This window comes from Neopelma chrysocephalum, unplaced genomic scaffold, assembly GCF_003984885.1.
Source record: "Neopelma chrysocephalum unplaced genomic scaffold, ASM398488v2 Primary Assembly neopelma1_24, whole genome shotgun sequence".
NCBI lineage: Eukaryota > Metazoa > Chordata > Aves > Passeriformes > Pipridae > Neopelma > Neopelma chrysocephalum.
In genome coordinates this window covers 24070904-24082667 of record NW_020897693.1, presented here as the reverse complement: position 1 = coordinate 24082667, position 11764 = coordinate 24070904, and the positions used below count along the sequence as shown (strand labels likewise).

The 11764-nt window shown below is 39.1% G+C and overlaps 1 protein-coding gene across 4 annotated transcripts in view; it reads left to right on the top strand.

The window, feature by feature from the left end:
* Nucleotides 1–268: 268 nt before the first annotated feature.
* The window catches only part of EIF2AK4 (eukaryotic translation initiation factor 2 alpha kinase 4), a 37144-nt gene continuing 25648 nt past the window's right edge, over nucleotides 269–11764 (top strand). For all 4 annotated transcript variants that reach the window (XR_003538385.1, XM_027708699.1, XM_027708693.1 and 1 more), the window contains exons 1-12: nucleotides 269–469; nucleotides 2165–2280; nucleotides 3410–3512; nucleotides 4635–4808; nucleotides 5613–5693; nucleotides 6158–6306; nucleotides 6729–6844; nucleotides 8386–8543; nucleotides 8978–9513; nucleotides 9860–9969; nucleotides 10511–10668; nucleotides 11005–11417. Coding sequence is in view for 3 of the 4 variants with exons in the window: in XM_027708699.1 (XP_027564500.1) it covers nucleotides 317–469; nucleotides 2165–2280; nucleotides 3410–3512; nucleotides 4635–4808; nucleotides 5613–5693; nucleotides 6158–6306; nucleotides 6729–6844; nucleotides 8386–8543; nucleotides 8978–9513; nucleotides 9860–9969; nucleotides 10511–10668; nucleotides 11005–11417 (2267 nt within the window). In the remaining variant the exon portion in view is untranslated. The remainder of the gene's footprint in view (nucleotides 470–2164; nucleotides 2281–3409; nucleotides 3513–4634; nucleotides 4809–5612; nucleotides 5694–6157; nucleotides 6307–6728; nucleotides 6845–8385; nucleotides 8544–8977; nucleotides 9514–9859; nucleotides 9970–10510; nucleotides 10669–11004; nucleotides 11418–11764) is intronic.

The following is an 11764-nucleotide window of genomic DNA, read 5'->3' as shown; positions in this document are numbered from 1 at the left end:
TGGAACAGGCTCCCCAGGGAAGTGGTCATGGCACCAAGCCTCCCAGAGTTTGGACAGTGCTCTTAGTCACAGTTTAGTTTCAGGTAGTCCTGTGAGGAGCAGGGAATCGGTCTCCGTAATCCTTATGGGTCCCTTCCAACTCGATATATTCCTGGTAGGCGAACCACCGGCCCCCCGAGTCGCCCCCCCCCCGGCTCCTCCTCCTACCGGCCCCGCGGGGGCGGTGCCGGGACCGCGCTCCGGCACCACTTCCAGGGGGGCAGCGCGGCGGTGCTGCCCGCGATGGCCGCCGCCCGCCCCCGCTGGGGCAGCTGACATGGCCCGGGCCAGCGGCGCGCAGCAGATGCCGGCGGAGACTGCCGGGGAGCCGCCGGAGAGCTACCAGCTGCGGCAGGAGAACGAGCTCCAGGTGCTGGAGTCCATTTACGGGCAGGACTTCCAGGATCTGCGGCAGAGCCAGGCCTGGAAGGTAGTGAGTGGGGCCCGCAGGGTGCGGATGCTGCGGGGGGCGGAGCGGGCCGGATCGGGTCGGGTTGGGTCGGGTCGGGTCGGGTCGGGTCGGGTCGCGTCGCTGTGCGGAGCGGGACTGGGGCTGGCGCTGCCCCAGTGGTGCTGGTCCACGTCTTCCTTGAGGGGCGCGTCTCGCCTCCCCCCCAGCCGTGCAACGGATCGCCCTTGCGATTAATCCTCAAGACAGAAGTGCTCGCACTATATGCAGTGCTGTGTTTATAAATTGCATTTTAATGAATTGTCAGCCTTTAAAAAAGTTGCCTCTTAATTCATTGCTTAACGGACTAATTACATACCTGCTTAATAAATTAATCACATCGGTATATATGATGATTTTGCATGGTTATTATATGCTGTGGTTTTCTCAAACTGTGGCTGTTTCCATGATAACTTAATACTTCAGCTTTCATTTTTATAGGTTTGGGGTTTTTTAGTTACAACTAGTTAGTGCTCAGGTCTAGTACTCGCTACTCTCTTGCATTTAACTTTCGTGCCTACAACTACTAATTGATATTTTTTTCCAACTACGCTTTTGGTACTGTTTTCCTGTACCTGGAGATACGGGTCACGCTGTTTTGTTCTCAAAGTTCACTTATACTGTTGTTTCTTTTTACGTTCTTTTGTGTTTAATTTCTACAAAATATATCATAGCCTCTGCTGTCTTTTTTTTCTGCCATAGATCTGAACTTAACATTTTTGCAGCAACTTTGTAACTTTTTTTCTTTTTTCATGGAGTTTGGTGAGAACACTCTTAATTATTTGTTGGGTTTTCAGAAGTGTTGCAAACCTCACTCCTTATTAAAACTCCTACCTGACATCCTCTTGTCTGGACCTGTTCTCTTCCTTGCTGGAAATGCAAATGGAAAATAGAGGCGATAGTTACCATGTGTTTCCTTATTTGTTTTTCCATGTAGTCTTGCTTCCCTATCAGTTTTTCATGTTACTAAGGCCTGGGTTGTTTCATTGTTTTTTTTGGTGTTTGTTTATTTTTTTTTTGTTTTGTAGTTAGTTTTTTTTAAGTTCTAATTGAAAAGAAAAAGGTTAGAATGTTTATATGGGCATATTTTACTTTACTCTGATTTGGAGTAGGTGATTTGAACAGGTTGGGGAGTGGGAAGACAATACTTGTTAGAATTCTGGTTTATGTCTAACCCCAAAATATAACTAGAAAAAAAATACTGTCCATTTGTTTGGCCGCATAAAGTGTATGTCAGTGTGACGTTATGGTCTGTTGCCATGTCAGAAAATAATGATTGGTGTTAGTGATCCAAACCAGAAAGAAACAATATTGGTTTTATAATAAATTTAATATGTGGTATTCCATAAATAATCTGTGTTTATTTAATTTTTTCTTCCTACTGGTCTACAGTAAGCACAATACAAGAGTTTTGTTGTAAAATCTCATTTTTGCTCAGTCTGAATAATCTTTCTGATAACTGTAACTACATTTATCTGAGGAAGTTGCAAAAATATTCTGGATAAACTGTGGTAATCAGTGGACCAGTTCACTGTCATTGAGCAATATCACTGTATTAACATATTTTTTAGTTATTTGGATGGTCTAACCCGTATGCTACTATAATATATGTTTAGAGTTGAATGTTTTCATTAAAACAAAACCTTTTCAATCTGAAGTTTTTGTTTTGCATTTTAGGTGCGACAGCCTCCTGAAATTAATTTAGTTCTGCGTCCTCAGGGATTGACTGGTGCTAATGAAGTGTATGCCAAAGTTGACCTGTGGGTCAAGTGTCCACATACTTACCCTGATACGTGAGTGGACATTAAAATATAACCTTTTGTCTCTGTTTTCCATAGTAAAGTGTAAGTTGAAAAAATATGTAGTTTTAGTCGTCAGTGTTACTCTGGCTTTCTGCATGTCAGTATTTATTAAACGTGTGGTACTTTATAATATGCAACTCTAAACTTTGGCACCTGAATTGGATGTAGTCTTTTGTGCAATGGAGAATAATAGGGTCAGTGCAAGACTGCAGCCCCAGTTTGTAGCTTGCAAATACATGAACACGTGTTCCTATGCTAGTATCTTAGTGCCCTTCTTAAACTTCAACTTGTGACTCTTTCAGCTGACATAAACCGAATCTCCTTTTTTAAAGCCATCTGCTGTCTTAGCTGTGTCTGCTGTCCTGTTTTCTGCTGGATTAGTCTTTTGGAAGAGTCCTCCACAGAGAATGTGGAAGGAGTTGCAGGTTACAGCTTCCCCCAGGATTTTGGGTTGGCAAGTGATTTCTGGGTTAAATGTTGCTCTGTGCCCAGTTTTCTTCCGTCCGTACGCCACTAATAGTGTCCAAAGCATAACTCCCTTCAGTCCGTCCATTTATGCTGTGGCATGTATGGTGTACAAGGGAAGTGCTATTCCTTACTAAGTGATAGCTCAGTTATACCCTGTAACAAGGACATAACAGCTGAGATAGCATACATACAGACACTTTGCTTGTTCACTTTATTTTAAATATTTTTTAAGTTTAGCTGATATTTATTTATTGCATATGTTTCTTGAGGTTTGTGTAAGCTGTATAGTGGTGATAAATAAATTTTAAACATCCATTATGCTAGTAATATTTCAAAAGGCTTGTTAAGTAAATTGCTAGTGAAGAGCTGAATTATAAGATTCTGCAGGGTTTCTTTGGTAGTTCTACTGTTAAGTGTAACCAACAGGTAATCTGCAGCTAGAAAATTTGATGGTAGAGAATATGAAACAGTATTTCTGGCTTTATGTTGTATATGTAATATTTATATTCTGTTTATTTGAGCATTGAGTAATTGCCAAGTGACTACAAACTCCATTTCTTTACCCTCACACACTGTTTTTATCAATAATCTGTTGCTTTTTCCACTGAGTTTTTCTAATGAGGACTTTTATATGTTGGTTGCTGTCCTTCAGAGTTCCTGAAATACAATTAAAAAATTCAAAAGGCTTGTCAAATGAGAAAATAAATGAACTAAAATCCAGATTAGCTGAACTGGCAAAACAGTGCCGTGGAGAGGTAAGAGCTTTTCACTTCCTTGAGAAATATACTCCGGACCAAATAGTTCTAAAAATTTATGGTATAATATAGTGGAATACATCTACATTGGAAGTATTAGTTGCATTGCTCTTAAGGAAAGAGGGACTGTCTTTCTTAAAAATGTTTCTAATTAACGAAAGTTCGGACTGTGGATGCTCTTAAAATCCAGTTCCTATGTAAACAGTGCAAGCTTTATCCGTGTTCAAAGGTTCATGTTATTAGGTTTAGAGGTTCTGAGTTATTTCACAGTATGAAAAGCAATACTAACTCTAAAACTAAGAGCTTTCTGCACTTTTCAGATTAATTTGAATATTGTAAGAGGCCATACCTGTTTAAGCAAACAGCAATTCCCTGGGGAGTTTTTTGAATGGGATCTTGTTCATTTAGTGCTGAACTGAAGGGCAGGAGACCTCTCTTCTAACGTGAGCTCAACACTTGACTTCTGTGGCTGTAGCACAGTCACCCTATGCCATTGTGCCTTTTTTTCTACTGTGTTTAGGAATAGCAATACTTGAGTTTCTCCTGAATTGGATAAAAAGAGAAAGAGAAACATGAAGCATAGACCTTGTGTCTATTCTAAGAAATTTTATAAGTCCTCAGATATGTTTAGTATTTCAAATACATTTCCATTCTTGTTGAGGCTGAAATGATTCAAAGAATTACTAGCAAGCAAAGAATTCTTGGTGAAAGCAGTGTTTATGGTATGTTTCTTATTGCTGTTTGGAAATGTTGCAGGTGAACACATTTGAATAGCTCCATTTGACTTTTAAAAAGTGAGAAATACACAACAGTGGATGTTATATGCTGAAATGGGATACTATTTTGCTTTCAATTTCCTAAGGCTGTCAACTTTAGAGGTTTGGCAAGGGCTGCCTGTCATTCAGTCTTGCCACATCAAGTCTTTTTTCCATTTGAATACTACTATTTTCATTGCCAGTTTATCTGGAGATACTTCAAAAGGAACTGTTTTAGCCAGGTACTGTTTTGTTCATTCTGTTCAATAACCAAAAATTTCCTCAAATTTTTCAGTATCTTTGGAAATTGCTGCTGTGTTGCTTTTTTGAGTGGGTGTCATTTGGCTATGTGATGTACTTCTTTCAGGTGATGATATTTGAACTTGCCGACCATGTACAGTCATTTCTCAGTGAATATAATAAACCACCTTCCAAGTCTTTTCATGAAGAAATGCTAAAAAATCATCAAAAAGAACAAGAAAGATTAGCTCAGGAGGAATTGCGTAGGGCACAAGAAGTTAAGAGAAGAGAGGAGCAGGAGGTAAGAGAAATCAAAGTATGAATAACCCTGTATTCTTCACATAATCATGATTTGAAAATCATTCTGCATAGCAGTGTGTTTTAGTGAATTATTAACTTGTCAGAACTGTCAGTATGAGTTGACCAATATGCATTGTATGAATTATCTATTGCTCTAATTGTAATATTTTAATGATGTGTTTTTAACCCTGAGAAATCTTTATGCCTGAAACAAACCTAAATGTTGATTCCTGATGCTGTGAAAATCGCTTATCAAGAGGACGTTATACATTCGCTTACACTTGTGTATATAGTAAGTGTGTTCCACCTTAAACTAGGAAGTATTAGCCATCCAGACAGGTAATCATACCTTCTTTCACCTGTTGGGTGACTGGAATGTTCCCTATGACAGACGTCTCTAGAGAGCAACAAATTTAATCTAAAGAGACCACCTACATCCTTCACTAGAAATGAGGTCTCACAGAGGCTAGTAGTGTGGAGTCTCCACACTGTGAGGAATATGAATAGAATAGCTCTGGTTTTGTTTTAGTTTATCCCTCTATCTTTTTTTGTGTATAAAACTTTATTGTTGGGTCTGGCAGAAGTCATTTGCCTATAATTCCATTCTCCTATATTATATAATTGATGCTGTTAACTTCCTTAGGAGGACTATTTTGACTTCTCTTTTTTATTCTTGTGACATCCACGAATCCTCTTTAATACTTTTGAAAAATCATCATAGCTCTTTTTTTTAAGCCAGGGTAATATTTTAATAGTTGCATTGCATGTACTGTTTCATCTCTAACAACACCAAGATTCATTTCAGCAACGTGAAATCCTTAACGAGATTCAGAGAAGGGAGGAAGAGAAAAGAGAAGAAAGAAAAAAGAAAGAGATTGCCAAACAGGTATTCTTTCTAAGCAGGTGTGCAAAAAAACATGGCAATAAGTTCTTCCCAGAACTCTAATATATGCTTGTAAAAATTTGAGAGGCTTACATGACTAAATTTTCCTGGACATCTTTTCTCATCCAGTGCTCCTAATAGATCTAGGTTAAAATAGGTTCTTGATGATATGGGGTTTATTTCTAGAATATACTAGCACTTTAAGTGTACCAAGATATTTTCAAACACACATAGAATAAAAGTTGATATGTTAATGTTTCCAGTTTCTTTACATTCTTGCTCATGGGCAATGCTGAAAGGTACTTTCTGAAATCTCAGCACTTTTTTCCTTGCCCTCATTTATACATTTATTATGAAAACATTACTTAAGTGATCTGAGTGCCTTCACAGAATAATAATTAAGTACTCACATATTTTGAAGATAGGAGTGGATTCTGTACTTATTTGGTGTCTTTCCTGATTTATAGGAACGTTTGGAAATAGCTGCTCTGACAAATCAAGAAAATTCTCACAGTAGAGACACTGCAGGATATAAAGTTGCTTCACGCTTAAATGGGAGCTGTTTGGAACATGGGGTGAACAGTAAACACCGACCAAATTCAACTGGACGCTCAAAGTATGTCAGTTTGCATGTAGATTTTTTAGATTTCAAAGTGAAATTTGAAGGCAAGGGAATAGTGTGTCATGTTCATCTGTTCATTTTGGTCTCTTCCTCCCCCGCCCTTTTATTTGGCATGGTTTAACTAATTCATGTGCTCTGGATAACTTTGGACCTTTCCAATTTTTAAGGTCTGTATTCAACTCCTGGCTTTAAATATTGAGACCCAATGCAGCATGATGTTGCTGCTAAAATACCAGATTTCTAATCAGACACGTATTTTTGCACTAACTCAGTATCTTTGAAATTAATGGATATTATCATTGGATGAAAAAGTCTCTGAAAGCTAATACTCTTGCAGAATTAATATATTTAGGGACTAGGGTGTGTGACAATACTCTCTTTTTGAGTTGGAGAAAAATGTTCTGTTCACATTGCAGACGAGAACGACAGCTTTCTGTTAGTAATAATGAAGAACCGCCTGGAAATTATGAAGTTTTGAACTTCAACACAAGTGGTGCTGGACAACTTACTGTCCATAAAGGAAAATGTCTAGGTAAGCAAAATTACAATTGTAGCTTGAAATACTGTTTTTGGGACTGCCTGTTTTGTTTTTTCTGGGTGGTTTCTGTTAATGAAACTTCCCTGTCCAACCATCAAGGAGGCACTCTCGGCAGTCACTCTAGCACCACCTGGGCTGGGACTGAAGTGCCTTTACAGCTACACACCGTACACTGACACAGTCAGACCAGGTTTCCTTAACGGCTCCACCCCAGGTTTCCCATGGCAGAGTCTCAGATGTCCAGATCATCAGAATAATTTAATCATGGTGCAGTAACTAAATAACAAGATTGACAGCTAGAGCCTGTGCCTCCAAGGAGGGAGCCCGAACAAAGGAACCTCTGGGCTTTTATACCCTCACAGTCTGAGCGTGGGAAAGTCTGGGGGGGGTCTCGGCTCCTGCTGTCTCTGAGTGTGGGTCCATGGCTGGGCCACAGATCCCTGTGCCCTTTTTCAGGCAAAGGGTCAGCAGGTCACAACCTCTTGCCTCAGACTTGGACTCCTGCCCCTCAGAGCTCAACTTGCAGCTCCACTGCAGCTGCACACCTAGCTACCTGCACTGAATGTATTCTTTAACAGTTTGCTTTGTTTGTTAACGTAAACAATATTAAACGGTACAAGCAGCAAGGATAAGAGAGAGTGCTATAGTGGATTGTGATATGTCACAATAAGAATGGGAAAGAGTAATAGGAAAAGTTAATTTGTGGTAAATGTTTCATGTTTTTCTAGACTATTTTAAATAAAAACTTGCTTCTCCAGGTACAATTACATAACTGAGTAGCCATAAAAAAAATCAAACTACCCTCTCAACATTTTATATTCTTGACATAACTAAATTAATACTGAAAACTATTTGCCTTTAAATTTAAATAGCTAGCTTGTCAGATATACGTGGCTACCAAGCAAGAAGTGACATCACGTGTTAGCTTTCAGTAGCATGTGAAACTGCTGATAAACACAGGGTTGGAAGGGCATACTTGCTCTCCTTCCATCGCTGCTGATAGCAATGGCATAAAAGCAGCGGGTTTAGCAAAAACAGTCACCCTTTCAGAGCTGAAAGGCCTCCATGAAGTGCCCACATGAATGGACCATCATATGTTTTCACTGTTTGTTTTCAACACAGCACTTCCTCAGTGGAGGGGTGAACAGCCTGAAAGTCTCTGAAGCAAGGGGAATTTTATTATTTTGCAGTTTGAAGATGAACAATTATGTTACTGTGTGTAGAGTTTGGCATTTGCTAAGTAGGAAGGTTGTTCATGTATTAAAACTTGAAATTCTTTAAAATGTGCAACAGTTTTTTGCCCGTGTAGTACTGCTTTCATTTGACTACTGCTGCATAGCGTTCAGTCTCATCAGACCTGATACTTGCCATACCTACTGTATAGATATGGGTATTGTTTAGTTGTAAGGTTTAGGTTTATATTTCTGAACATTGGAAAACAGGCTTACTGGTATTTATTTAGCATTTGCAGGAGCTCTTGTGAAGTCCTCAGAAACAAAAGAAGCCATGTTCCTCTTCTCTCCCTTTATGTACAGGCAGGGATGAACAACTTGGTAAATCAGTCTACAATGCCTTGGAAATTCGCAGTGGAGACTTTGTTTTAATATATGAGTGGGTTCTGCACTGGCAAAAAAAGATGGGAAGATTTCTTACAACGCATGAAATAGAAAAGATTGAGAAGTCTAAGAAACAGGTAATGCCTATGTTTTGCATTTGGCTTAATCAAGATTAGGTGAGGCTCAGTGCTTTTCTTGAGGCTGCTAGTCTATATTAAACTTGAGAGGGTGGTAATGAGCTTTAAAATGCTGATATTTAGAGTATCTGCACGAAAGAAGATGAGTATACAGGGTATTCAGGAGTTCCTTTACAATAGTATAAATGCAAGAAAGCGTGTTTGCAAGTATGCATAAATAAAATAATAAAATATTAAAATTCTGAAGAAAGAGGGAATCAAGCTTACCTGTCAGAAATCGATGCTGTACCTTTCCCTTGTGTACAGTACTTCTTTTTTAGAAAAGAACGAGGATGTTATATATTTTGTACGTATTTTTTATATGTTATATATTTTAGTAGTGGTATGTTCACAAGATATGACACAATGCATGTTATGTTGTGTTTCTCTACCAGCTTCAGGGTGCAGAAACAGAGTTCAGCTCACTGACGAAGCTAAGTCACCCAAACATAGTACATTATAAATGTATGAACCTTAAAGAACGGGACGATTCAATTGTGGTGGATATTTTAGTGGAGCACATAAGTGGTTCCAGCCTTTCTACATACTTACACAAAGAGACTCCAGTTCCAGTTGAGCAGTTGCGTCATTATGTGACCCAGATCTTGTCAGCTCTCGACTACTTGCACAGTAATTCAGTAGTGCACAAAGTTCTTTGTGCTTCCAGTGTCCTGGTGGATGCTGAAGGCAACATCAAGGTGACAGACTACAGCATTTCCAAGCGCCTAGCTGATATCTGCAAAGCAGATGTTTTTGAGCAAACTAAAGTTCGTTTTAGTGAGGATGGTCTTCCCAACAAACCTGGAAAAAAAGGCGATGTATGGCGTCTGGGCTTGCTTCTGCTTTCACTCAGCCAGGGCCAAGTAACCAAGGAATTTCCAGTTGCTGTTCCTACCAATTTACCTGCTGACTTCCAAGACTTTCTGGGAAAGTATGTTTGTTGCATTCATGTATTTTGTTCGTTTGTTTGTTTGTTTTAAAGATTTGAACAGTTTTTTTAAAGAACAGCTAAGCCCTCCTGTGTTGCTAGTTGTAGATTTTAGAGAAGAGGTGATTGCTGTCTCATGGCTCAGGCTGCTAATTGGTTTTTGGGAGAGTGTCTGCTGCTCTCTTTTTCTCTGCTTTGCCACCGTGTGTCACTGTGAATAAGCCCTTTGGTCTGTCTTTGCTTCTTAGTCCCATCTGAATGATACAGGTGATAATTTCTTAAATATAACAAGAAGTCTTTGAACATTTACGCCTGATATAAAATAGTTCTGTCCTTGGTTTCCTAACAGGTGTGTTTGCTTGGAAGATAAAGAAAGATGGACTCCTCAGCAGTTGTTACAACATAGTTTTATAAACATTCCACGGATAAAAATACCTGTAGCTGAAGAAAATCTAGATGGTAAGGAACTTGGTTCTTCCCATATTCTGCTAAATAAGTGGTTACATGCTTGCAATAACAGAAAAATTGAGCTGTGCTACAGCTTCACAAGATGACATGAGTGTTTTACATGAACTAACTTAAAAGCTAGTGTGGTCTTTAACTTCTCTATCCATGACCAGCTGGGGTGGACTGACTACTGTTGTTTCTTCAGTAGAAGCAGCTCGTGCTTTAATGAAACCTGTAAATTCATCCACTTCCTTCATGGTGTAAATGTAGACCTAACTTTATCCTTGGAAGATGGTGTTCCAATGAGACTTCTTTGCTTGTCATGTTCTTGTTAAAATCATTCCTTTGTCTAGCATAATGTTAGTAATTAAAAACTGAATTAAGGTTTATGCTTGTACCAGAACTTAACTCTACATAGTATAGCACTTCTGTATTCTAGGTTTTAGTTGCACTTGAAGTTATTTAGGTTTTATCTCCTTCGTGGTACTTATTTGACAGTCCCTCATGACTTATCCCCATATTACCACGGGTGGTAACTTTTTCTTCATTACAGATTCAGCAGGTGTAGATTGCATCGAGACAGTTATACCCAGCAGTCAGATATCCAGTGCTTCATTCTTCACAGAAACACAGAGACAATTTTCACGGTACTACAATGAGTTTGAAGAGCTAAAATTACTTGGCAAAGGGGCTTTTGGAGCAGTCATCAAGGTATGGTATAAAAATTATTTCCTCTAGAATCCTTTTTGGAGGTGTTTGTTTTCTCTGAAGAAGAACAATATATTCAATGTTTGCATGGTTTTATTTATCTGCCAACGTGCTGTCTGTAGTGTGGTTTTTGTCTGGAATTGAATAGGCTGAAAAGTTTTGCAAGAAGTTTCTGGGAATCTGCGGAGAAGCCTGTCAGAATGGGGAAGCTTGCATTTGAATTGTAGTCATTTTCCAGATGGAAGGAAGACTTCCTGTGTCATGAAATTATTCTACTTCTGGCTCTGCTTGGTAAGACATTTGTAAGCATTTGACTTTAGATTAATTTAAATTTTGCAGGTAAGAAATAAGCTTGATGGTTGCTATTATGCTGTGAAACGTATTCGTGTAAACCCTACCAGCAAGCAATTTCGGAGGATTAAGGGAGAAGTAACATTACTTTCCCGCTTGAACCATGAGAATATTGTGAGGTATTACAACGCTTGGATAGAGAAACATGGAAGTCCTGTTCCCATTGTGTCATCATCTGAAACAACCGGAGAGAGAAGAATGCCCCCCAAAGCTGATCTCTTCGTTCTTACCACTGAGGAGACAAATGATGTGGAAACTAATGCTCCTCCTCCAGTTTTGACAAGTTCAGTTGAGTGGAGTACTTCATGTGAAAGATCCTCCAGCAGCAACTTCAATGGAGCTGATCAGGAGTCCAGTGATGACGATGATGACGGTGATGGCGTGTTCTCACATTCATTTTTGTAAGTAGGCTTCAGTATTGGTACTGTCAGGGACATGAACAGAGTTCATTTTTCCAAATTTGTGTCTTTTACCATTCATGCGTCTTTTGTCAGAAGTAGTTCACTGCATTTTTGTTCTGTCCCCTTGTTCAAAAACAGTGTATTTGCCAGCAATCACATAGCCAGGAAGAGGAAAATTTGTTGGTCTTTGAGGAAAATTTTTGTTTAGGCTTCATGAAGTTTCTTATTATTTGTGCCAGAATGCATGACTGTTTACCTTCTGTTGGACTGTCTTGTCCAGCCTTGAGAGTAAGGAGTTTTTAATAAACAATAACAGAAATATTACAGATCTTGAAAAATACCAAACT